At 33.9% G+C, this 27,637-nt stretch overlaps 1 protein-coding gene across 1 annotated transcript in view; it reads left to right on the forward strand.

Moving 5' to 3' along the window:
- LOC120354261 overlaps positions 1–27,637 on the forward strand; it is a 74,111-nt gene that overhangs the window by 44,459 nt on the left and 2,015 nt on the right. Inside the window, exon 3 of the mRNA XM_039441154.1 lies at positions 24,113–24,269. Within this exon, the coding sequence (XP_039297088.1) occupies positions 24,113–24,269 (157 nt within the window). The remainder of the gene's footprint in view (positions 1–24,112; positions 24,270–27,637) is intronic.

Below are 27,637 nucleotides of genomic sequence, written 5' to 3' on the forward strand. Positions count from 1 at the left end.
TATTTATCTGAGTAACTTGGTTTAGTTTATGTTTCTCCTAGTTCTTGTTCTAGATCAGTAGTCGCCAAACAGTCGATCGCGAGCTACCGGTAGCTCGCGGGGTAGTTTTTGATAGATCACAGATATGCTCGTGCAAAAGAATGTCGTCCAGTTTGATTATAAACACTTTCCCAGTCTGAAGAAAATCAATGACGAGAAAAATCCTCCACAGCACCGCAGCAATAACCAAGAATACGTTACAATTCTTTCAGACTTGAGACAACAGTTTGATGAACGATTTGCTTCAGTTGAAATGGAATTTGTGGATTTTCAAAATGATCTGTCTCTCAGATCACTTTCTACAACCGGAAATATTTGGTCTCAAGTCCCCAAATAAAAATATCCAAATATTATTCAAGTTGCATTGAGGTTGAAAACTATGTTCAGCTCTACTTACTTGTGTGAAGCATCTTTTTCAAGTATGAAATTCATAAAAAATCGATATAGGAACGGACTGACTGATGAACATTTGGACAACTGCATCAGAATGGCGGCTACAACGTAGACTCCAAATATCAAGAAAATACCTGATGACCAAAAAGAGTTCCACTGCTCTCATTGAAATGTTCATTTCAACTTCTGTTATACTTTTTGCTATGATATAAGTAGATTTCAACACTAGAAATGAATCTTTAATGGCAATAAAAGATACTTTCTTCAGTCTAATATTCCTTGGTAGCTTACTAGAAGTTTTACAAATGCTATTCTAGCTCACAGGCTCATGAGTTTGGCGACCATTGTTCTAGATTATACATTGAATAATTGCTAATTATTTCTTAAATAATGGTGTTGTGTATCAAGTTGAGATGATACTGTATCATTTTGTGTTGACACTGTATCATGTTGTGGTTGTTCTTATTCTATAGTGAGGTCCACTTTATAATGGCAGTATTTGATTGACATTGGTGTTGCTATCCTTGTATCATTCCACAAAGCAGATAGCGAATGTATCAAATCATAGTGTTGTATATCTAGTTGAGATGATACTGTATCATGTGTGGTGATAAATGTATCATGTTATGGTTGTTCTTGTTCTATAGTGAGGTCCACGTTATAATGGCAGTATTTGATTGATATTGGTGTTGCTATCCTTGTCTATCATTCTACGAAGCAGATAGCGAATGTATCAAATCATAGTGTTGTGTATCAAGTTGAGATGATACTGTATCATGTTGTGGTTGTTCTTATTCTATAGTGAGGCCCACGTTAAAATGGCAGTATTTGATTAACATCGATGTTGCTATCCTTGTCTATCATTCCACAAAGCAGATAGCTCTATCCTGTCTTGCATCAATTTATGATGTTGTGTATCAAGTTGTGATGATACTGTATCATATTGTGTTGACACTGTATTATGTTGTGGTTGTTCTTTTTCTATAGTGAGGTCCACGTTATAATGGCAGTATTTGATTAACATTGGTGTTGCTATCCTTGTCTATCATTCCACAAAGCAGATAGCTCTATCCTGTTTTGTATCAAATTATTGTGATTAGTTGATGTTTCTCCTAGTTCTTGTTCTAGATTAAACATTGAATAATTTCAAATTATTTCTTAAATAATTAAATATAATTCCTTAATTATCCTAGTTCTTGTTCTAGATTATGCATTGATTAATTGCAAATTGAATTGAATTCTCATATCTCAATAATTTATGCAGTATACATGTCATTCACATTATAGGCTACAGTTTTCCTTATACTACTATTTTTTCAATGAATATGCAAATCCGTGTTGAAATACAGGGTGTTTCAGAAGTAGTGTCGAACATTTTGAGGTATTGTTCCTGGATGATAGGAGACTACAAATGTCGTATTTGAAGTGTCCAAAACTCAGCGGTTATCCTTATAGCTGCCATTTTGTTTTTTTCACTTAGGAATTTTCATCTCAACAACGAAATGATGTATTGATCTGAAAGTTGGCATGAATAAGACTCAACTTCAAAAATAAAATTGAAAATTTTCGATGTAAACTTTCAAAATGTCAGCCATTTTCAATTTTTGGTGGCAAATTTTTATGCTACACCCCACTATAAAATACATATATACCACACAATTCTAAGGTATTAAGGACTTTCAATATTATTTAAAATTGGAGTATTCCATCTATCCTATTATATTAAGCGAGCAATTTCTGTATGTATGTTTATATTTTTATATCTGGTTATTTATGGGTTATTTATGTTCAACGGATCTCGAAACGGCTCTAACGATTTTCACGAAATTTGGAACATAGTAGGTTTATCATATAAAATTCGATTGCACTAGGTCTCATCCTTGGGAAAACACGCTGAACGACAATAAAAGGATAATCATCCTCGGCTGAAACAGCTGTGGATAGTAAAAAAGTGAGTGAGCGAGTGAGTCTGTGGAAAAACAAAAATATCGCATCCCCGAAATTAATAAGCTGACGTATAGCCAGTTGTGAAATATAAACACGATCATTTTAGAGAATTGTGTTCTGTTTATCAATAAATAAAAATAACGAGCGAAGCTCGGTGTCCCGATACTTATTGCAAATTGGAGTATTCTATCATCTATTTTTACAAATTACGGTATTCTATATTATATTATTGCGAATTGAGTTATTCTATTTATTAGCTAATCTATTATTATTTCTCTTTGATGCTATTATTGATTTCTCATGAGGATCTGTGGGGTAGCATTTATAGATATCAATAAAATTATTCTTGAGAAGGTGCGGGTAGCTTGTATATCTATTAGGGGTTGTATTGTGTGTTAACGGTCGGTTAAACTAATCTTGATCAAATTTGATCTCTGGTTAGGGTTCAGATTTGTAACGGTTGATTGAGGAATAATACTTGATCATAGCTGAGGATTAATATCTTATTGAAAACAGAAAATTGAGGAATCTATAATATAATAAAGGAAAGAACTGGCTTATACACGTAGGGGATACGAAAATTATGTTTGACGCACCATCACGTCTCAACTACTCAAATGATTAACTTGAAATTTTGCATAGACATTCTTTATTTACGGAGGATGGTTATAAGCCTATTTTAAATTCTTCAAGAGCTCAGTAGATCAAGTTGTCAGTTTGTCAACTTTTTAATTGGACCCTTGTAGAGCACGAATTACCTGCTAGTCTATAGGTTATGATAAAGGAAAGAACTGGCTTATACAGGTAGGGGATAGGAGATTCACGAATGACGCATCATCACGTCTCAACTTCTCAACTGATTGACTTGAAATCTCGCATATAGATTCTTTATTTACGGAGGATGGTTATAAGCCTATTTTAAATTCTTCAAGAGCTCAGTAGATCAAGTACTCAGTTTGTCAAGTTTTCATTTCGACGACCCTTGTAGTGCACGGGTTACCTGTAGTCAGTGATAATTCTTATTCAACTATGGCTCACAGTTTTAAATAAATATTTTATATTAAAATTCATTTTAATTAGTCATTATTCCTCATTGACCGAGCGAAGTGAGGTCTAAGATTCAAGTCGACGGTTTGGCATTTCTCTTTGAATGTTTAAATGTTTATATGTTGCACATTTACGGCGAAATGCGGTAATAGATTTTTATGAAATTTGACAGGTATGTTCCATTTTTAATTGCGCGTCGACGTATATACAAGGTTTTTGGAAATTTTGCATTTCAAGGATAATATAAAAGGAAAAAGGAGCCTCCTTCATACGCCAATATATTAGAGTAAAAATCAGACTATAGAATTATTCATCATAAATCAGCTGACAAGTGATCACACAGATGTGTGGAGAAGCCAGTCTATTGCTGTATTTCCATAAGGTCTATAGTTTGAATTAGGTACTCGTGGATGAGAATACTGCGTGAGGTCTACTGTTCACAGAACTACTAGTATGAAAGGAAAAAGAAGCCTCCTTCATACGCCAATATTAGAGTAAAAATCAGACTATAGAATTATTCATCATAAATCAGCTGACAAGTGATTACACAGATGTGTGGAGAAGCCAGCCTATTGCTGTATTTCCATGAGGTCTATAGTTTGAATTAGGTACTCGTGGATGAGAATACTGCGTGACGTCTACTGTTCACAGAACTGCTAGTATGAAAGGAAAAAGAAGCCTCCTTCATACGCCAATATTAGAGTAAAAATCAGACTAAAGAATTATTCATCATAAATCAGCTGACAAGTGATTACACAGATGTGTGGAGAAGCCAGTCTATTGCTGTATTTCCATAAGGTCTATAGTTTCAATCAGGTACTTGTGGATGAGAATACTGCGTGAGGTCTACTGTTCACAGAACTACTAGTAGATAACATGAATGCATCCCATTTAAATAATGCTGAAAGCCGGAAGTGAACGATTCTCCATTGGAAGAAAAACTATTAAGGGTTTTTGAGAGAAATATTTTTAGGGGCGTATCCCGAAAATGGTTAGGTAATGTTGTGGGTGTTTTTCCTGTTGTCTTATCTTTGGGGCACCCCCTGAACTCTAAAATAAAAACTGGAAAAAATGTTATCTTACAGCTTAGGCTACTCAATATGATAGTGTTTTAGCAAGGTTCATTTATAACTGATGGACTTGATTGAATTTGAAGCATTACAATTTTTAGTAGGGAACGTTGATTGTTTAAAAGTAAATTTAATTATAGTGAGGTCCACGTTATAATGGAAGTGGAGAAAGATAGGAGAAAAACGTTGCCGAGCCTCTGTCTTGTCAATGCCTTCTATAGACGGTAGCTGATACAGGTTTATTGATGGTTCATTTATAACTGATGGATTTGATTGAATTTGAAGCATTACAATTTTTAGTAGGGAACGTTGATTGTTTAAAAGTAAATTAAATTATAGTGAGGTCCACGTTATAATGGAATGGAGAAAGATAGGAGAAAAACGTTGCCGGGCCTCTGTCTTGTCAATGCATTCTATAGACGGTAGCTGATACAGGTTTATTGATGGTTCATTTATAACTGATTGATTTGATTGAATTTGAAGCATTACAATTTTTAGTAGGGAACGTTGATTGTTCAAAAGTAAATTAAATTATAGTGAGGTCCACGTTATAATGGAAGTGGAGAAAGATAGGAGAAAAACGTTGCCGGGCCTCTGTCTTGTCAATGCATTCTATAGACGGTAGCTGATACAGGTTTATTGATGTAATATTAACTGTTCATTTTCGATTAAATTATCAATTATATTTTATTAAGCAAGAAATTATATTTTTCAATAAGTTCATAATGCATTTTCAACATTAAGATGAAATATTTTGTTAATTAATTATTGATTCTACATTGTTGAAAGACGATCTGGTAACAGAGCAAAGCGAGAAAGAGATTGGTTGAATTAATTTTAATTTTCCTCACTATTGTAGTTCAAACGTGGCTCTATTACCCTAATGGCTGGGTTCCGATCTCGGGATTTAGCCAAGTTCTAGACTTTAAACAGCTGGAGTCGGTAAATTAGCTTTCCAAAACTGGGCATAGTCACAGTCCACGTTTAAATTAAATTTCGAAAAACTAGAAAATTGAACACAAAATAAAAAAAAGAGAAATTTGTGTAAAGTGTCAACTATTTTGAATTGATATCGAGGCACCGAGCTTTGCTCGTTATTTTTATTTATTGATAAACAGAACACAATTCTCTAAAATGATCGTGTTTATATTTTACAGCTGGCTATATGTCAGCTTATGAATTTCGGGGATGTGATATTTTTATTTTTCACATACTCACTCGCTCACTTACTTTTTAACTATCCACAGCTGTTTCAGCCAAGGATGAATTATCCTTTTGATGTCGTTTAGCGAGTTTTCCCAAGGATGAGACCTAGTGCAATTGAATGTTTATATCATAAACCTACTATGTTCCAAATTTCGTGGAAATCGTTAGAGCCGTTTTGGAGATCCGTTGAACATAAATAACCAGATATAAATATACAGAAATCGCTCGCTTAATATAATAGGATTCAGGAATGTTTCATTCCGTTAAGGAAAAAAGTTTCCAATTATAAATAGAAATGAGAAAATAAAAATTGTCATAAGTGCGACTACGCCCCGTTTCGGAAAGCTACTTTTTGACTCCAGCTGTTTAAAATCTAGAACTTAATCCCGAGCTGGGAAACCGGCCCTAAAATGCCTTACAACTCAGGAACTGATTTCGACAATAATTTTGATTTTTTTCTGAAGTGAAATGATTAAAAATTATCTCTAAATTATTAACTGTTCTTTTTCAAAGTGGGTGGTTCCCCTGTAATCAGCTTTATATGTGTCAGTATTGATTGAACGGGCGGCATTAGTGTTATTATATAAGAAATACTGACAGTTAACAGTGAATCCCAATATATCAGTGATAATGGTCTTATCTCTCTCCACAATAACAGTTGATTCCATTAGCTTCAATTTCATTCTATGTTGTTAGATTTATTTCTGTCATTCATTCATATTATATTACTGTAGTGAGGTCCACGTTATAATGGTTGTGGAGAAAGATAGGAGAACAACGTTGCCGATCCTCTGTCTTGTCAATGACTTCTATAGACGGTAGCAGATTCAGGTTTATTGATGTAATATTAACTGTTTATTCTCGTTTAAAATAGTCGATTATATTCTATTAAGCAATAAATTATATTTTTCAATAATTTCATAATGAATTTTTATAATAAGATGAAATATTTTGTTAATTATTGATTCTTCATTGTAAAATATCATCTGGCAACAGAGCAAAGCAAGAAAGCGCTATCTGCTTTGTTGAATGATAGACAGATATGCAATGAATATGCAATGCAGATAGAATGATATGCAATATGCTATCATGCATTACATGCATATCATGCTATGCATTAGATAGCGCTATCTCTTTCTCGCTTTGCTGTGTTGCCAGATCGTCTTTCAACAATGTAGAATTAATCATTAACAAAATATTTCATCTTAATTATGAAATATTATTGAATACTATAATGTCTTGCTATAAAATATAATTGATAATTTCAAACGAGAATGAACAGTTTTAATAAACCTGTATCAGCTACCTTCTATAGAAGGCATTGACAAGATAGAGTTCGGCAACGTTGTTCTGCTATCTTTCTCCACTGCCATTATAACTTGACCTCACTATAGTCAAACCTATTTGACCGAGCGAAGTGTGGTCTAAGATTCAAGTCGACTGTTTTGCATTTCTCTTTATGTTTTATTGACCATAGAATGAAACAATCTTGAGTTTCCTTCTGAAACTTCTTACAAGTTTCCTCTGCATTGACTTTATAACGTGAATCTCATTATAATGTTTTAGTTTGAAATTTTTGTTTTACTAGATCAACAATACAATGAAGAATCTATCGTCTAAATCTCATGGATTTATCTCTTACCTAACTTGAAATGTTCTGTCCCAAAAATTCAAACTTTAGTCGCTCATAATTATCTGAAAAAGTAATGATCGGAAAAAAAAGTTCTCCTGAGAAAACTTTTTCATTTTGAAAAAGATCACGAGTAAAAAGTTTATTTTTAGCCTTTGCACAGCCTTAAAGTTTTAAATAGTAAAGGGTACTACAACCTTCATATTGTTTTTATTAATTTGTATAAAAGTAACTCATCCAAGTGAAGTGTTTTTTTCTTTTATAAATAAATAATCATTTCCTACAGTTGCCTTGAAAAGTGGCCATTGCTGCACTGATTACAGAACGCAAAGAATCACTTTTCCGCTCTAGTGCGGGAATAGTTATTTGTGCATCTAGGGACTAAAGTGCAACTTTTTCTCCCTGAGGGAAACTGTTGTCGCCCGATGGCGTAGCCGAGGGCGACAATTTCCCTGAGGGAGAATAAGTACTTTAGTCCCGTGATGCACACAACATTTTTCCTCCACCTACACCAATACCTAAAACAATGAATAATTTTACTACATCTTCAGACAATATGCGAGACAATATGGTAACAGTGACTGCTGTGGCTGCTATAGTGAGCAGAGGTGCAACGAAGCACAACGCGCTAATTATTATTCATTGTTATGGGCAATTATCATTCTTCCATCGCGGCGTTGTCGGACTTCTTCCCATGTTAATCTTATGGTTTATTTTTACTCCCTTGGGAGTAAAAGTGATCACTTTTCCCGCTGGGAATTATTTTTAGTCCCATGGAGGAAAAGTAGTACTTTAGTATTCGATTCCAGGGTGTAAAATGAGACTTTTGATAGTAGGTGGAGGAAAAATTTTTCTGCACTCCAGATTTGCAACATGGCAACGCAAAATACTTAGTAGGTTATATGGAGCAACAGTGCAGCAAAATCAAAATGAAGTTGGTAACAGTGACTGCTGTGGCTGCTATAGTGAGCAGAGGTGCAACCAAGCACAACGCGCTAATTATTATTCATTATATTATAACCAACGACAACGAGGACTTTACATTTTAGGATTAAGGTTTTTATCAATAATAAAATTACACAGAAAAACATTTGATGCATTTCAGGCAATTTTACCCATAATTACTCACTTTTCATATTCAATGGTAACTGTAGGAAAAACTTAATGTGAAATACGTGCGCAAAGTTCCTCTGCTGCACTCAACAAACCATTCCGCCCTCGCCTACGGCTCGGGCGTAAATGTTTCTTTCGGTGCAGCAAACTGTCACTTTGCGCACTAGTTGCACAAATAACTATTTTATCAGCATTTCTTTTGCATAACTTCAATGCTTCTTATTCCGCCAATGAGACAGTATGAACCGTGTCTCACTATCTTGAATATGGTTGCAGTTTGGCGTGGAGCAGCCAAATAACAGTACCTACATGTTGAGTGTTGAGGAATTCGAATAAGAAGAGTTTGAAAACGGAAACCAAACCATCCTTTCTGAAATTCTACCAATGGCGCTATTTGACGGAGGTTTATAACCTGTTTTCCTAATACTGGGATAGGCTGAAGATGACACTGCATGTATTTTCTATCTCTCTGCCTCTGTCTATCTCACTCACTCTCTCTCTCTTCCTCTATGACTCTATCTCTCTTACACATACACACACTCCCCCTCTCTCTCTACCTATATAATTATTTTACTATATCAATTTTCTGTTTTTTATCTCTTAAATATTCATATTAATTAAAACTTTTACAATATTTCCACTAATAAATAAATCCTTAGTTTAATTAATGAAATAATTAACGTTTTGGTAGAGAGGAGGATATTTTTAATATTGTTTCCGAAGAATGGACATTGATATGTCCAAAGCTCCGCCAATTTATGTAGATGCATAACAATATAATTATTATCTATAGTTATTATATTACAAATTGCTTTTTCATATCATATACAGTTCAATAGTTATTTTCTTAGTCTATATTATGTAAATTCATCTATAACTTTGCTGTATTGTAAGCTATTGTATATAAGTGTATAAGCCAGTATATATTGTAATCTACATAAAGTACTCAATCAATCTCTCTGTCTTTAGGGTTGTGTGGCAGAGAGGACCTAGAGTAATAAGTAAATAAAGAGGCAATTTATTCAATTATTATTTTCTCTCTCACACACACACACTTTCTCTCTCACTCTCTCTCTCACACTCTCTCTCTTTCGTCGGTCGTGTGTTAATGGGGAGGATATTTTATATCCTTAGAACAAATTAGAGAATAGAGATCCTTCTTGGAGGATCGACAACTATTTGTTGAAACACCGCCGATTTATGAAGTTACATCACATTATTATTTTATTATCGTTATTCTAATTGCATTCTATATTTATTCTCATTGATTAATTATCTATACTTTGTAAAATTCGTTGAATAATTAGCATTACCGTCATTTAATGTAAATTAGTGTATAAGCCAGTAAATATTGTAACATACATGAATAAAGAAATCTAATCTAATCTCTCCCTCTGTCTGTCACTCCCTCACTCTCTCTCACACACACTCTCTCTCACACACACACAATCTCTCTCTCTTTCTCTCAAAATTCGTTGAATAATTAGCATTACCGTCATTTAATGTAAATTAGTGTATAAGCCAGTAAATAATGTAACATACATGAATAAAGAAATCTAATCTAATCTCTCCCTCTGTCTGTCACTCCCTCACTCTCTCTCTCACACACACACACTCTCTCTCTCTCTCTTCTCTCTCTCTCTCTCTCACACACACACTCTCTCTCTCTCTCTTTTTCTCTCTCTCTCACACACACACACACACTCTCTCTCTCACACACACACACACTCTCTCTCTCACACACACACACTCTCTCTCTCACACACACACTCTCTCTCTCACACACACACACTCTCTCTCTCACACACACACTCTCTCTCTCTCTCTCTCTCTCTCTTTCTCTCTCTCTCTCTTTCTCTCTCTCTCTCTCTCTCTCTCTCTCTCTCTCTCTGATAAGGTCCAAACTTCACCGTTTCATGTGAAAACATTACATTAATACCTCAAATTTAGACTCATCATCTCATCATTTTTCTTGCTCAATATTATTGTAGAACTCTTTAGTTTAATGTGATTCACCATGTTATTTTACTGCTACTCGTATTTTTATCTGTATCTCAGATATTATATTATAAGTTGATAATGAATGATGGTAGATTCATTCCAGTTAACTATCAATTATTATTCTTTCTCTCTCTATCTCAAACACTCTCTAACTCTTTCTCACTCTCAAGGTTAAGTTTAAGAGAGAGCCGGCTGCGCCCTAACGTCATCCTCCTAGAATTAGATAAAGGCAGCAATTCAATTTCCTCTCTCTCTCTCTCTCTCTGATTTGGTAGAGAGTTAGTGGGGAGGATATTTTTAATATTCTTCCCAAAGAATGGACATTGATATGTCCAAAGCTCCGCCAATTATGTAGATGCATAACAATATGATTATTATCTATAGTTATTATATTAAAAATTGCTTTTTCATATAATATACAGTTCAATAGTTATTTTCTTAGTCTATATTATGTAAATTCATCTATAACTTTGCTGTATTGTAAGCTATTGTATATAAGTGTATAAGCCAGTATATATTGTAATCTACATAAATAAAGTACTCAATCAATCAATCTCTCCGGTCGTGTGTTAATGGGAAGGATATTTTATATCTTTCTAAGAGAATCGTCAATTATTTGTTGAAACACCGCCGATTTATGAAGTTAAATCACATTATTATATTATCGTTATTCTAATTGCATTCTATATTTATTCTCATTGATTAATTATTTATACTTTGTGAAATTCGTTGAATAACTAGCATTATCGTCATTTAATGTAAATTAGTGTATAAGCCAGTAAATATTGTAACATACATAAATAAAGAAATCTAATCTAATCTCCCTCTTAGGGTTGTGTGGCAGAAAGGAACTGGAGTCCTAATTCCGCCTTTAATAAAGGCAATCAATCAATCTCTCTCTGCATTGCATTCAGTAGGTGATGTTATGAATATTGTGAACTATGTACTGTATAGCTATAATCATGTGGTGTTGATGATCTAACCAACGAAATAAAATTGAGTTACAGATATGAGTGATAAGGAAAACGTCGAAGAAGACAGAGAAAGAATGAGTAAAGTAAGGTGATTGAGAGAGAGAGATAATTCAATTCAATTCAATTCTTTTTATTTGCCATCAATACAATTTACAATAAATTATTCAAGAAATTCATAGAAATAAAAATAAAACATAGCCTACAATCAAAACAAAATTATAAATTAAATATATTTAAATCAAAATCTATTCATTAAGGCAACAACCCAGCAAGGAAAATCCTGTCCGCTGGGCGTGAGCATCAGTTCAATATTATTATATCAAATATTATTTTATTATATAAATAAAGATAAATATGGAAAAATTTTAGAATCACGTAAGTAAACAAAAAAAAATAAGGTTGAAAAAAATTGTATATTATAAAATATTATCGAGAGTAAAGAAAAATGTCTCAATTATCCATTTATTTATCTGTGCCCCATGTCTATCCTCAGTTAAAAATTGCATACCATTTGGGATTAAATTAATTAATTTGTGCTTAAATAATTTAATTGTCGACGTAATATTGTTAGGTTAGATAATATAAATATAAGGAAACTATCTCTATAGAGATAAGAAAATATAAAGATAAGGGTCTTAGCTTTATAAGGATAAGAAAGGTAGTTTATAAGAATAAACTGTAAAGATTGATTGATTGATTGATTGATTGAGTACTTTATGTAGATTACAATATATACTGGCTTATACACTTAAACAGCAAAATTATAGATGAATTTACATAATATAGACGAAGAAAATAATTATTGAACTGTATATGATATGAAAAAGCAATTTGTAATATAATAACTATAGATAATAATCATATTGTTATGCATCTACATAAATTGGCGGAGCTTTGCACATATCAATGTCCATTCTTCGGAAACAATATTAAAAATATCCTCATAAAGATGAGGGAACTATCGAAGATGAAATGAGTAGAAGTAGAAGAACTAGAAGAAGTGGAGTACAGTAGCTGTTGAAAGAGAAGTAGAAGATGAAAGAAATCAAATCTAATCTATGCATCAATTAACAACAGTGCTACAAGAAAATAAGATCAATCACAACTTCATAAAATAAGTTGTAGAAGAAGAAGAAGAAGAATGAGAAGTGGAGAAAAAAATGCGTAAATAGTAGAAATAAAAGAAAAAGAACTTGTAGAAGAAGAAGAAGAATGAGAAGTGGAGAAAAAAATGCGTAAATAGTAGAAATAAAAGAAGAAGAAGAAGAAGAAGAAGAAGATCCAAGTAGAAGATGATTATGATGATGATACGAGTATTATTTGAAGAAGATAAGGTTAAGAAGTAGTTGGATATAGAAGAACAAGAAGAAGAAGGTGAAGAAGAAGAAGAAGAAGAACGAAAGAATGAGGAAACGACCGCAAAGATATTATTATTATTTGCATCTTGAGAGTGAAGTCATATCAGCAGCTATTTTACAGCTGTTTTTCAGTTTTATCAGTATATCTATACATTCACTGCGGTGCGTTCATCATTCTATAGTCTATAGAGAGAGATTCATTTTATACTGACAGAAGTCCTTATTAATAACACATCAGTGCTCCCCATTTAAACTCTGCTGACTGGTTGTTTATTAACCCCTCTATTTATATGTATATAGTGAGGTCCACGTTATAATGGCAGTGGAGAAAGATAGGGGAACAACGTTGCCAAGTCTCTCCATTTTGCCACTGAGTGTACACAGCTGTTACTCAATTCATCCCATTAAATTTGATCTAATAATAATTATCATTCCCTTGATAAAATAATCAATTTAATGTCAAATTAATCAAGTTAATTTAATTTGATTCAAAAGTTTACTTTCATAACTGAGATCAGATTTTTATTTTTATACAAACCTGAAATGTTGGTTAATTTAAAAAGCTGTGATAGACCAAACTGAATTTCAAAACAACAGAAATTAAGTTATTTGGTAGTTATTCTATTCCAATTTCTTTAAAAAATAATAGAAAAATAGAAATCCTTTTTAAAAAAAGTAATTCCAATGTAAATAATTCTAAAATAACCTTTCAATATTATTTATACCGGTACCAGTGGGTCTAACCTTTACGTGTAGGCTAACTGAAGCATGGATGAAGTCTAGGATGGTTAGTTATCAACTTTTAAAATGTCATTTCAGGTATTTTAATTTGTGTTTCTCATACGGTAATGTCTAAAAATTATTTAATTTTTCCAAAAATACATTTTTAATCAATTATACGACTTGTGTGCTCAAGTAGGTATTTTGATAGAATGAAGAAAAAAATGGCATCTGAGAATTGTTTGTTTACTTTTGTACAGTCACTGTCAAAAGTAAAAATAAAATATTCTGTCAAACTGACAACATTGCAAAGCGAGAGAGAGAGAGAGAGAGAGAGAGAGAGAGATAGCGCTATCTGTTTTGTTGTATGATAAAAAAAGACAGCAACAGTATTGTCGATCGTACACTGCCATTATTACGTGCTTATAGTAAGGTCCACGTTATAATGGCAGTGGAGAAATATAGGAGAACAACGTTGCCGATCCTCTGTCTTGTCAATGCCTTCTATAGACGAGGGTAGCTGATACAGGTTTATTGATGTAATATTAACGGTTCATTCTCGTTTAAAATAATCAATTATATTTTATTAGCTGTGAATTATATTTATCAATAATTTCATAATGAATTTTTATGATTGAGATGAAATATTTTTTTAATTAATTATTAATTCCACATTGTTCAAAGACGATCTGGCAACAGAATTAAGCGAGAAAGAGATAGTGCTATCTGCTTTTTTCAATTTATTTAAAACACACAAAACAAGACAAAACAAAATTACAAAGAATAATTACGAAACAAATAAAACACAATAACATGTTACAAATATAAAAAACCATGGGATTTGTGTTTGGGTGTGTTGGAGAAGAGAAGAAAAGAGAGGAAGATAGGCTACCTAGCCAACTATGGTTTCCCATGTAATAGGCAGGCAAAGAAGAGAAGAGAAGTAATGAGGAAAAAAGGGAAGGGAGAAATGGTGGGAAGGAAGAAAACAGAGGAATAGGTACTCAAAATAAAGGTAAGCGAGCCCACTGAAAAAGGAAAAAAAACTAATGAAAAAACAATGCCGGAGCAGAAATTTCGAGTTGAATGATAGACAAGGATAGCAATACCATTGGTAATACCAATGGTATTGCTATCCTTGTCTATCATTCAACTCGAAATTTCTGCTCCGGCATTGTTTTTTCATTAGTTTTTTTTCCTTTTTCAGTGGGCTCGCTTACCTTTATTTTGAGTACCTATTCCTCTGTTTTCTTCCTTCCCACCATTTCTCCCTTCCCTTTTTTCCTCATTACTTCTCTTCTCTTCTTTGCCTGCCTATTACATGGGAAACCATAGTTGGCTAGGTAGCCTATCTTCCTCTCTTTTCTTCTCTTCTCCAACACACCCAAACACAAATCCCATGGTTTTTATATTGTAACATCGGTCCCGGCTGCCTAAAAAGTAGTCGTTAGGTCATGTCAGAGGCCCTGAAATTGATCAGTTGCGACCTGAAAACTCTGACACCAGACCTGAGCCAGCCAGGTCACTCGATATTATTATTATTAGTGGAGAAAGATAGGATAACAACGTTCCCGATTCTCTGTCTTCTCAATGCCTTCTACATAATTATTTATTTTCTGTTCTGAATGTGTTAATTGTTCATTTGTTTCCATCATAATGTAGTGTTAGTATGCAATGGGTCTTGCATGACCTGGCAATATATTGTCCATAAAGAATCAATAAAGAGAAAGATAAAGATATAGACGGTAGCTGATACAGGTTTATTGATGTAATATTAACTGTTCATTCTCGTTTAACCCTTAGACTACCAACCGGACAATATGTCCCAGCAGAAATGACCAACCTCAGACTACAACTGGGACAATAAGTCCCAATAGAAGTTCATCGAATCCCAGTGGGTGAATAGATCATCTAAACTACACAGTGATGAATCCCAGCGGTAGTCTAGGGGGGTCTATTCTGTAAAATACATCAGCTGTTTAGAACTATCTGACGCCATTTTATTGTGAATTGAGGTTATTTATGCTCTCATGCATGCATGTGTCAGATGCTGGTTTTGTGCTGAATGAAGCTGTTCTAATGTGATTTGCAGTGTCATTTTGAGTTGAAGTAAGTAAATAACTTCATATATAATGTCAATAATAACATCATGTGAAATTGAAATTGCGAAGCTATTTACTAAATTCTAATCATTTTATCGTGTTTTTTGTATTAGGACATATCCCAATGGTAAAATTCGTTATTTGGTATTTGACGGGACAAGCTTCATAGACCCTATTTGGTAGTCTAAGGGTTAAAATAATCAATAATATTTTATTAAGCAACAAATTATATTTTTCAATAATTTCATAATGAATTTTCATATTTAAAATGAGATATTTTGTTGATTAATATTTTAATTTTACATTGTTAAAAGACGATCTGACAACAGAGCTAAGCGAGAAAGAGATTGCGCTATCTGCTTTGTTGAATGATAGACAAGGATAGCAATTTGTGAATTTCCTATCCCCTACGTGTATATTATTAGCTGTAAATTATATTAATCAATAATTTCATAATGAATTTTGATATTTAAGATGAAAAATGTTGTTAATTAATTATTAATTCCATATTGTTAAAAGCTGATCTGGCAACAGAACAAAGCGGGAAAGAGATAGTGCTATCTGCTTTGTTGAATAATAGACAATGATAGCAATACTGTTGCTAATCAAACACTGCCATTATAACGTGGACCTCACTATAGTAAGTGTGATGTATATTATTGACTAGCAGGTAACCCGTGCTCCGCAAGGGTCCAATTGAAAAATTTTACTCACTGAAATCTTGAAGAATTTAAAATAGGCCTATAACCATCCTCGGTTAATTAAGAATCTATACGCAAAATTTCAAGTAAATCAGTTGAGTAGTTGAGACGTGATGATGCGTCATTCGTGAATTTCCTATCCCCTACCTGTATAAGCCAGTTCTTTCTTTTATTATACTGTACTATAGACTAGCAGTTAACCCTTGTTCCGCAAAGGTCCATTTAAAAACTTGACAAACTGAAAACTTGACCTACTGAAATCATGAAGAATTTAAAATAGGCCTATAACCATCCTAACCTGTTAATGTTAGTTAATTGAGAACCTATAACCATCCTAACAGTTTATTGATTATTTTAAACGAGAATGAACAGTTAATATTACATCAATAAACCTGTATCAGCTACCGTCTTTAGAAGGAATTGACAAGACAGAGGATCGGCAACGTTGTTATCCTATATTTCTCCACTGCCATTATAACGTGGACCTCACTATATTTATATAAATAGAGGGGTACATAAACAATATCAGTAAATATAATAAACAAATCAGTAAATTGAGAACCTATATGCAAAATTTCAAGTTAATGAGTTGAGTAGTTGAGACGTGATGATGCGTCATTCGTGAATTTCCTATCCCCTACCTGTATAAGCCAGTTCTTTCCTTTATTATAGTACTAGCCGTCAGGCTCGCTTCGCTCGCCATATCCGTCTGGCCAGGGGGCTCCCCCCCCCCTGGACCCCGACTGGATCGTCCAGGTATGGGATAAGCAGGCTCGCTTCGCTCGCCTGCATTTTTCATTTGAGATTCTTTATCATATGTTAGGACAATCCAGTCGGGGTCCAGACTAAACGTCTGGCTAAACGGATATGGCGAGCGAAGCGAGCCTGACGGCTAGTATATAATATTCCAGGATTGAAGTAGCAGTGCCCAATCAATTTTTCCGCAATAAATGCATTTAAATCTTCAACTTGGTGCCAACCTAACAAAGTCAACTCAACTTAATGCCAACCTGACAAAATTATTAATTTAGTTGCCAGTTAACAACTGTTTCGAAGAGGTACTCTATCTAGATTATAGTTCTATAGTAACATATGATATGGAAATTTCAATTATAATTAAGAGATTGGGAGAAGAAGAAAATACATGCTAAAAGACAAACTTTAAACCCTTAAAAACAACCCTTAGAGTTAAAATATTGCCAAAAGATTTCTTAGTGCGCCTCTAAAGGGCCAACTGAACATACCTACCAAATTTGAACGTTTTTGGTCCGGTAGATTTTTAGTTATGCGAGTGAGTGAGTGAGTGAGTGAGTGAGTGAGTGAGTGAGTCAGTCAGTCAGTCAGTCAGTCAGTGAGTGAGTGCCATTTCGCTTTTATATATATAGATAGACTAGCAGGTAACCCGTGCTCTACAAGGGTCCGATTAAAAGTTGACCTACTGAAATCTTGAAGAATTTAAAATAGGCCTATAACCATCCTCGGTTAGTTAAGAATCTATATGCAAAATTTCAAGTTAATCAGTTGATTAATTGAGACGTATAATAATAATAATATTATTATTATAATTGAGACGTGATGATGCGTCATTCGTGAATTTCCTATCCCCTACGTGTATAAGCCAGTTCTTTCCTTTATTATAGTATAGATGTATAGGAGACGTGCAGCTTCTATATCTATGTATATAAGAGCCGAGAATGCACTTCAAGGTCATCGGCCGTTATATATATAGTGAGATTGACTTCAGTCTGTCAGTATTGTTTGAATGGGAGGCTTAGATGTTGGCTTATGAGGAATACTGACAGTTTAAGTGGATATGACTCTAGCAGCTGGCTGCATTCCATTTAAATGACATGAGGAAAACAACTCGTTCATACTGTATCATGTGTGGTGATACTGTATCATGTGTGGTGATACTGTATCATTTATGGTGATACTGTATCATTTATGGTGATACTGTATCATTTATGGTGATACTGTATCATGTGTGGTGATACTGTATCATGATTTCTTTCATACTAGATTGTCAGTGTTGGGTGAATGAGAAGTGTTGATACTAGTTATGGGGGAATAGTGACAGTTTTGATATGAAATCAACTGTGAAGATAATGTTGTACAGTGATGTCCACGTTATAATGGCAGTGTTTGATTAGCAATGGTATTGCTATCATTGTCTATCATTCAACAAAGCGGATAGAGCTATGTCTCTCTCTCGGTTTGCTATGTTGTTAGATCGGCTTTTAACAATGTAGAATTGATAATTAATTAACAAAATATTCATCTCAATCATAAAAATACATTATGAAATTATTGAAAAATATAATTTCTTGCTTTATAAAATATAATTAATTAATTAATTAACAAAATAATTCATCTTCATTTATTTATTAATCACATTGTGTAAAAATACTTGACATGAGGAAAGGCACAACAGGCTCATGCCCAAAACTGTCCCATTTCCAATTTATACTATACTGTCCAAATCAAAATGTTGGTTATGTCACTTTCACTTTTCAAAATACAATTTACACTCTTCAAAACTCAGATAAACGAGCAAATTTTGAATCAAATAGGTACTATTAGAGTATAAAATCAAAAAATCTGGTGTGGCGCACTCTCACAACTTTCCTTGCCGTTATGAAAATTGGTCACCTGACGCTAGTGTTCCCGCGCATCTCAAGTCTACTATTCAAAGATTTGAGCCAGCTGGTGACAGGGCAATAACGCTGGAGACACACATGAGGTCTGCTATCTCTTCATAGTGAATGAATTAATAGAATCAACAATAATTTGCCATTGAATAATCACATTTTCTCGAATTTAAAGCTTATTTTCAATTTTAGGTGAAAATGTTACTGGACATTAATTGTAGAGATTTTCATGCTCAATCTACTCGATTTTTTTCGTTTCAATTGTATCTGAAGCCTGATAATTGGGAATCTATCTGCATTGATGGGGCGAAGCTCCTGAAATTTTTACAGATATGGGACTTGTGGCAGTTGATAGAGCTTATCGATGACTATTTTAGGTATGAATTTGATAAAAATCGTTGGAGCCGTTTTCGAGAATTGCAAAAAACCCTGTTTTTGACAACATTTTTGCCATTTTGAATTGCATCAGATCGAAATTGTTCGTGTCGGATACTTATATCGTAAGGACCTTAAGTTCCAAATTTCAAGTCATTCCGTTAATTGGGAGATGAGATATCGTGTACACAGACGCACATACACTCATTATATATATATACACACACACACACACACACACACATACAGACCAATACCCAAAACCCACTTTTTCGGACTCAGGGGACCTTGAAACGTATAGAAATTGGGGTACCTTAATTTTTTTCGGAAAGCAATACTTTCCTTACCTATGGTGATAGGGCAAGGAAAGTAATACAATTTACGCTCTTCAATACTCAGATAAACGAGCAAATTATGAATCAAATAGGTACTATTAGAGTCTAAAATCAAAAAATCTAGAACAGTAACTTAGTAATTATTCAAAAAGTCTAAATTTTGAATGAAACTAGAAATTTTTGAGCTAAAAACTACACACTGTTTTATCATAAAAACTTATATATGCCTATAGTGAGGTCCACGTTATAATGGCAGTAGAGAAAGATAGGAGAACAACGTTGCCGATCCTCTGTCTTGTCAATGCCTTCTATAGACGAATACAGGTTTATTGATGTAACGGTTCATACTCGTTTAAAATAATCATTTGTATTTTATTAAACAAGAAACTATATTTTTCAATAATTTCATAATTAATTTTCATAATTAAGATGATATGTTCATTTAACATTTAACATTTTGATATGTTCAATTAACATTTTGTTAATTAATTATTAATTCTACATTGTTAAAAGACGATCTGACAACAGAGCAAAGCGAGAAAGTGATAGCGCTATCCGCTTTGTTGAATGATAGACAAGGATAGCAATACTATTTCTAAACAAACACTGCCATTATAACGAGGACCTGACTATAGGCGCACATCAGTTAGGCAAGACTATACAAGACATTATCATACATGTTTAGGTCTAATATTTGTTAAATACAAATACTATTATTAGAGTCACAATACTTCATATTGTTGCTTATGACGCATCTCACACTGATTAGTCATTGCTACTAGACATGTCTAGACGTGTCCAAGTCTAATTGAATAGTGCGTGCACCATTTGTAACAGTGATCAGTCATCAAAATTAGGGACGTTCCGATACCGCCATTCTTTCGATACTTGGTATCGAATCGGTATCGAAAGGAGAGTATCGATATTAGTAAAGTATCGAAAGAAAAGTATCGATACCACGAGTATCGAAAGAAAAGTATCGATACCGATACCACAAGCATTGAGTGAGCATTAAGTATCGGAATTACCAACTAAAATACTTATCTACTAACTGCAAAACTGCAATCTATCAAGTATAGTCTCAATAGTCTGTCGAAACAAAGAAGACCCTCTGGCAAGATGGGAAAATGACTCCAGCTTGGTCAATAAGGGTATCAATACGTTTCTTTCGATACTTTACTAATAACGATACCCTCCTTTCGATACCAAGTATTGAAAGAATGGTGGTATCGGAACTGGAACGTCCCTAAAGATGTGTAAATGACTCAAGCTCGGTCAATATTGGTTCAAAAATTATCAATTTGATTTCAAATTGTAGGAATATTTGTTCAAGAATTATAAATGTGGTCTTAATAGTAGATCAAATTGATAATTTTTGAACCAATATTGACTGAGCTTGAGTCAGTTATGTACTGTTTGTTATTAGTGATGTCATAATGTCTGGTAACTGCTACACTGGGCTATAATTCAGTACTATAATTTTCATCTATATTAATCCTTATAATCTTCTAAGATTGATTTAACAATTTATTTATGATTATGTAATTAATTGAAGTGAACTACTTTTTTACCCATTTCGCCATTCGATACCGTTTCGATACTCCAACTTGCGTATCGATACCAGTAAAGTATCGAATCATTCGATACCGATACCGATACCACCGGTATCGAAAGCAAAGTATCGATACTAGTAAGTATCGAAAGTATCGGAACGTCCCTCAGTCATCAATCATCATTGGACAATCGTTAGTTGTAGTGAAGTGGTCAGTGTAAAGTAATTTTCGTAGTTCTGGTAAGTGTAAATTCAGTGATATTATTTGTGGAATGAAATGAAACGAATAAATATTGTGTAATTTTTCCATAATTGGAAAACACAGTTTTATTTTGTCACATCTACATATTTATTGGACTTTCACACAGGAATTGACTAAATTCTAAATTCCTAGTTTATATTTATAATATCAGGGCACCGAGCTTCCCTCGTTTTTTTTATTTATTGATAAACAGAAGACAATATTCTCTAAAAAGATGGTGTTTATAGTTCACAGCTGGCTATACGTCATTTTATGAATTTCAGGGATGCGATATTTTGATTTTTCACATACTATCTTTTTTACTATCCACAGCTGTTTCAGCCAAGGATGAATTATCCTTTTAATGTCGTTCAGCGAGTTTTCTCAAGGATGAGACCTAGTGCAATCGAATCTTTATATCATAAACCTACTATGTTCCAAATTTCGTGAAAATCGTTAGAGCCGTTTTCGAGATCCGTTGAACATAAGTAACCAGATTACCAAATAATAACCAGATATAAAAATATAAACAGAAATTGATCGCTTAATATAATAGGATTTTGGATCCAGAATTGGACAAAACTTATGAAGTGATAAACATAACCTATTTTTGGACAATTTCTATCCAAATTTGGGAAAGGAACAGTTTTGGGCTTCAAGCCTGTTGATCCTTTCCCAATCATTACATTTATAGTTGAGAATGTATCTGTAAATAAATAAATGAATGAATACTACTAAAAGAATGACTACAGTTTCGTGTCGGGACCAATACATCACTACAGCTGAATCTGAATATGTGTAAAAGTCCAATAAATGTGGAAGTGAGAAGAATATAACTTTGTTTTTTCAATTGTAAATTTAGGCCCGGTTGCACAGCAGCCGGTTAAATTTAACCGTGATTAATTTCCCGAGAACCAATCAGAGAAGGCGTTTTTGAAAAGACTGCTTCTCTGATTGGTTCTCGTGAAATTAATCACGGTTAAAATTTAACCGGCTGCTGAGCAACCGGCACTCAGTGTTTAATTGTGTTGCTCGTTCAATCAAAAGAACTGATTTACAAGACAAGACTGAAGGATCACCATAATAGGAATATTTAAAAGAATATTGGTTTATAATAATTTAATAATTCATACTATAATAAAGGAAGCAATTGGCTTATACACGAAGGGGATAGGAAATTCACGAATGACGCATCATCACGTCTCAACTACTCAACTCATTAACTTGACATTTCGCATATCGATTCTTAATTTACTGAGGATGATTATAGGCCTATTTTCAATCCTCCCACAATATAATATAATATAATTTCCGTAATATAATGCAGGAAAGAATTGGCTTATACACGTACTGGATAGGAAATTCACGAATGACGCATCATCACGTCTCAACTACTCAACTCATTAACTTGACATTTCGCATATCGATTCTTAATTTACTGAGGATGATTATAGGCCTATTTTCAATCCTCCCACAATATAATATAATATAATTTCCGTAATATAATGCAGGAAAGAATTGGCTTTTACACGTACTGGATAGGAAATTCACGAATGACGCATCATCACGTCTCAACTACTCAACTCATTAACTTGACATTTCGCATATCGATTCTTAATTTACTGAGGATGATTATAGGCCTATTTTCAATCCTCCCACAATATAATATAATATAATTTCCGTAATATAATGCAGGAAAGAATTGGCTTATACACGTACTGGATAGGAAATTCACGAATGACGCATCATCACGTCTCAACTACTCAACTGATTAACTTGACATTTCGCATATCGATTCTTAATTTACTGAGGATGATTATAGGCCTATTTTCAATCCTCCCACAATATAATATAATATAATTTCCGTAATATAATGCAGGAAAGAATTGGCTTATACACGTACTGGATAGGAAATTCACGAATGACGCATCATCACGTCTCAACTACTCGACTGATTTACTTGAAATTTCGCATATAGATTCTAAATTTTTTGGGGATGATTATAGGCCTATTTTCAATCCTGTCATAATATAATATAATATAATTTCCGTAATATAATGCAGGAAAGAATTGGCTTATACACGTACTGGATAGGAAATTCACGAATGACGCATCATCACGTCTCAACTACTCAACTGATTTACTTGAAATTTCGCATATAGATTCTAAATTTTTTGGGGATGATTGTAGGCCTTTTTTCAATCCTGTCATAATATAATATAATTTCCGTAATATAATGCAGGAAAGAATTGGCTTATACACGTACTGGATAGGAAATTCACGAATGACGCATCATCTCGTCTCAACTACTGGACTGATTTACTTGAAATTTCGCATATAGATTCTAAATTTTTTGGGGATGGTTATAGGCCTTTTTTCAATTCTTCAAGATACTTATTCTGTATTGCAAGTATATCTTTCCAATTTGACTGTCCCTCCCAATATTTCTTTTAAAAATACTCTGGTAGATTTCTCAAAAATATTTTAATAGATTTTTCAAAACATTAATTTTCTCGATTTCTGTTTTAGGGGACCATCGTGCACAGATCTTCCCTATCTGACTGCCCTTCCAAATATTTTGTTAGATCTTTTAAAATATTTTTATGTAGATTTTTTATTGTAATTTTCTAAAATATTTTCTTGATTTCTTTCTGTTGCAGGGGACCAACGTGCCTAGACCGTCATCAACACCCAACAATTTCCAGCAGCAACAGAGAGAGCCGCAGTCTTGCAACGGAGTGGTGGTGAGCGGCAACGCACAGGCGAGCTCTGTTGCAAACTCGTGCAACGGAACCGGGCACAAGCAACAGAACGGAGGTGCGTATCATGATACACAGTTACTCCAATGAAAATAGTAATTGTTTGTATAACAGAGGGAGAAATCACTATCCTTACAAAGTACCGGAAATTTTTCTTGCAAATGCGTGCAACAGAACTTGCAATACCAGGTTCCAATTCACTGCCTGGTAGATTAGGATGTCTTGGATGAGGTTTTGTAGGTCTCGAATTTTCAAGTATCTGCAAGAAAAGTGCATCAGTACCAGAAACAATACAATAGTGAGGTCCACGTTATAATGACAGTATTTGTTAAACTTTGATGTTGCTATCCTTGTCTATCATTCCACAAAGCAGGTAATACTAACCTTTTCTAACTCCGCAACGATGTCAAATCTGTTTTTGACAATGTAGAAACACAATTTATTGAGGCAGAGAATCGGCAACGCTGTTCTCCTATCTTTATTCACTGCCATTATAACGTGGACCTCACTATAGTTTCTGATTTACAGCCTGGTCGATTAGGAGTTTTTGGATGAGGTTTGCGGAGTAGGACCAGTGATCAATCAGAATTTTTCATCCCTAATTCAATTGATAGTAATTAGATTCTTTCAATTTCTTCACTTCCTCAGCATAGAGCATAAGTACCAGGAGCAATACCAGGCTCCAAATCACAGCCTGGTATGTTAGTTGGTTTGGGATCAAGTTTATGACCGAGCGAAGTGAGGTCTAAGATTCAAGTCGACGGTTTGGCATTTCTCTTAATGTTTAAATGTTTATATGTTGCGCATTTACGGCGAAACGCGGTAATATATTTTCATGAAATTTGACAGGTATGTTCCTTTTTAAATTGCGCGTCGACCTGTATACAAGGTTTTTGGAAATTGTTCATTTCAAGGATAATATAAAAGGAAAAGGAGCCTCCTTCATACGCCAATATTAGAGTAAAAATCAGACTATAGAATTACTCATCATAAATCAGCTGACAAGTGATTACACAGATGTGTGGAGAAGCCAGTCTATTGCTGTATTTCCATAAGGTCTATAGTTCCAATCAGGTACTTGTGGATGAGAATACTGCGTGAGGTCTACTATTCACAGAACAACTAGTATAAAAGGAAAAAGGAGCCTCCTTCATACGCCAATATTAGAGTAAAAATCAGACTATAGGATTATTCATCATGAATCAGCTGACAAGTGATTACACAGATGTGTGGAGAAGCCAGTCTATTGCTGTATTTCCATAAGGTCTATAGTTTCAATCAGGTACTTGTGGATGAGAATACTACGTGAGGTCCACTGTTCACAGAACTACTAGTGCAGTAAGATGTATCAGATTGTTCACCTGAAGCACAGAGTAGAGAAGCACTACTCTGGTATATGAAGGACTACTCTGGTAATAAACTTGTATGTTTATTCCGTGCCTGAAGTAATGAGATTTTTTCTCATCAAATTAATCTAATTGAAAATTTTTCTACCAGGTGTGAGGCTCCAATTCCAGCAGCATCCTGGTATGCCAAGATGCATCAGATTTCTCCATTGTCCACTTGAAGTGATGAGATTTTCTAATCAGATTGATTTAATTTCATATTCTACCTCTTGAAGTCGGTCCAGACGATCAAGTTTACCATCAGTCTCTTGCTCAAGCAATAGTTGGAACATGGAAGCATAGAGAAACAATAGCGTAAGTAGATATCCCATGGTATAGGGCGTTTATGTCGCAACTTTTAATCTTATCTCAAGCCGATAGTTCACATAGTTCTTTCCCATGCAGCTGTGTGACGCTGGTAGTCTCTCAAATTGTGCCGTTCATACACTATCACCCCAACAAAACAGTAAAAATTGACAATAATCGACAGTAATCGGCTTGAGATTACAGTAAAAGTTGCGACATGAATTCCCTATACCATGGGATATCTACTTACGCTATTGTTTCTCTATGATGGAAGTCATTGCGTGTGGACGGTGAAATGGATGGGTCGTCAAGCTTAAAATGTATCGGCCGGGAATCCTTTTCCAGCCGACTGTCCATCTTTTGCCTATCCACCAAAAATTAAATCGTGTTAAAATGGATATAGAGAAATTGTGATTTCAGATTCGTATTCAGCGCCCTCAATTAATAATATACCTCGCCAGTACTTGAAATAAGCGAGTTTTTTCTCGATTGGATATAAAGTCATTTAACCCTTTCTTCATTTCTTGATTCTCATGATAACTTACTATCAGAATTTGATATACTATAGTGAGGTCCACGTTATAATGACAGTGGATAAAGATAGGAGAATAGCGATGCCGATTCTCTGCTTTAATTAATTATATTTCTACACTGTCAAAAACATACTTGGCATCGTTGTGGACCTAGAAAAGGATAGTACCACCGGCTTTGTCGAATGATAGACAAGGATAGCAAAACCAATGTTGATCAAATACTGTCATTATAACGTGGACCTCACTATATCATGATATATCAAGATGTAGGCCTACTATATTGTTGCTATTAAGAATACTAGTAGTTCTGTGGACAGTAGACCTCGCGCAGTATTAACCGCAGCCTCCTCTTATACTGTCCATCAGAGTAAATCCTGTCTGTATGTCGTGTCGGCGAGATATCGGTGTGAAAACGGCTAATGGCTGTTGGGGTTGGTGTATCAAAAATGCTAACATCAAAATCTAATCTCCTTCAAGACATACTGGCATCAGGACAGCCCAAGTTCAAAGAAGAGAAAGTTTGAAAGGCAATACTATGTTATTTTAGTTATTAATTGCATGCGTTATTGCACGCAATCAATAGTTAATTTATTTATTCATTCACAATGGAGACAACGGGTTTCCCCAAATATGTCTCCTTATCAATAAAAATAGTACAGATAGAAATTAGAAAAGAAAAATAATGATAAAAATAATACAAACTTATGCAATAATAAATAATACAAACAACAAAAATACCACCCAATTCAAAAATGAAAAATACAAAGATTTCAAATACCTCTGAAAAAAGTAAAAATATAACAATTTGAGAATTCAAAATCTATAAAAATTAAAGAATATAATAACGAATAATGAACAAAAATTTTATCAATAGAATAAATAACATTTATAACTGAATGACGTCCCAAACCATAATCACATCCACACTGATACACCAACTATTTATTTTATCAGATCATGTTGACAGAAGATTTAACTATCATATAGTGCTTTCTGGAATTTAGGGTGAGAAAACCAGAAGACATCTAGGTGCCGAGACAAGCTGTTATAAGTTCTTTGCATCCTATTTAATAGTGCATAAGAATTGCATTCAATGCGTCATGGCATGCAATTTATAATCAACTCGACAGCTGATTTATAATGAATAATTCTATAGTCGGATTTTCACTCTAATATTGACGTATGAAGGAGGCTCCTTTCTC

This window comes from Nilaparvata lugens, chromosome 14 (genome assembly GCF_014356525.2).
Source record: "Nilaparvata lugens isolate BPH chromosome 14, ASM1435652v1, whole genome shotgun sequence".
NCBI classification, from domain to species: Eukaryota; Metazoa; Arthropoda; class Insecta; order Hemiptera; family Delphacidae; genus Nilaparvata; species Nilaparvata lugens.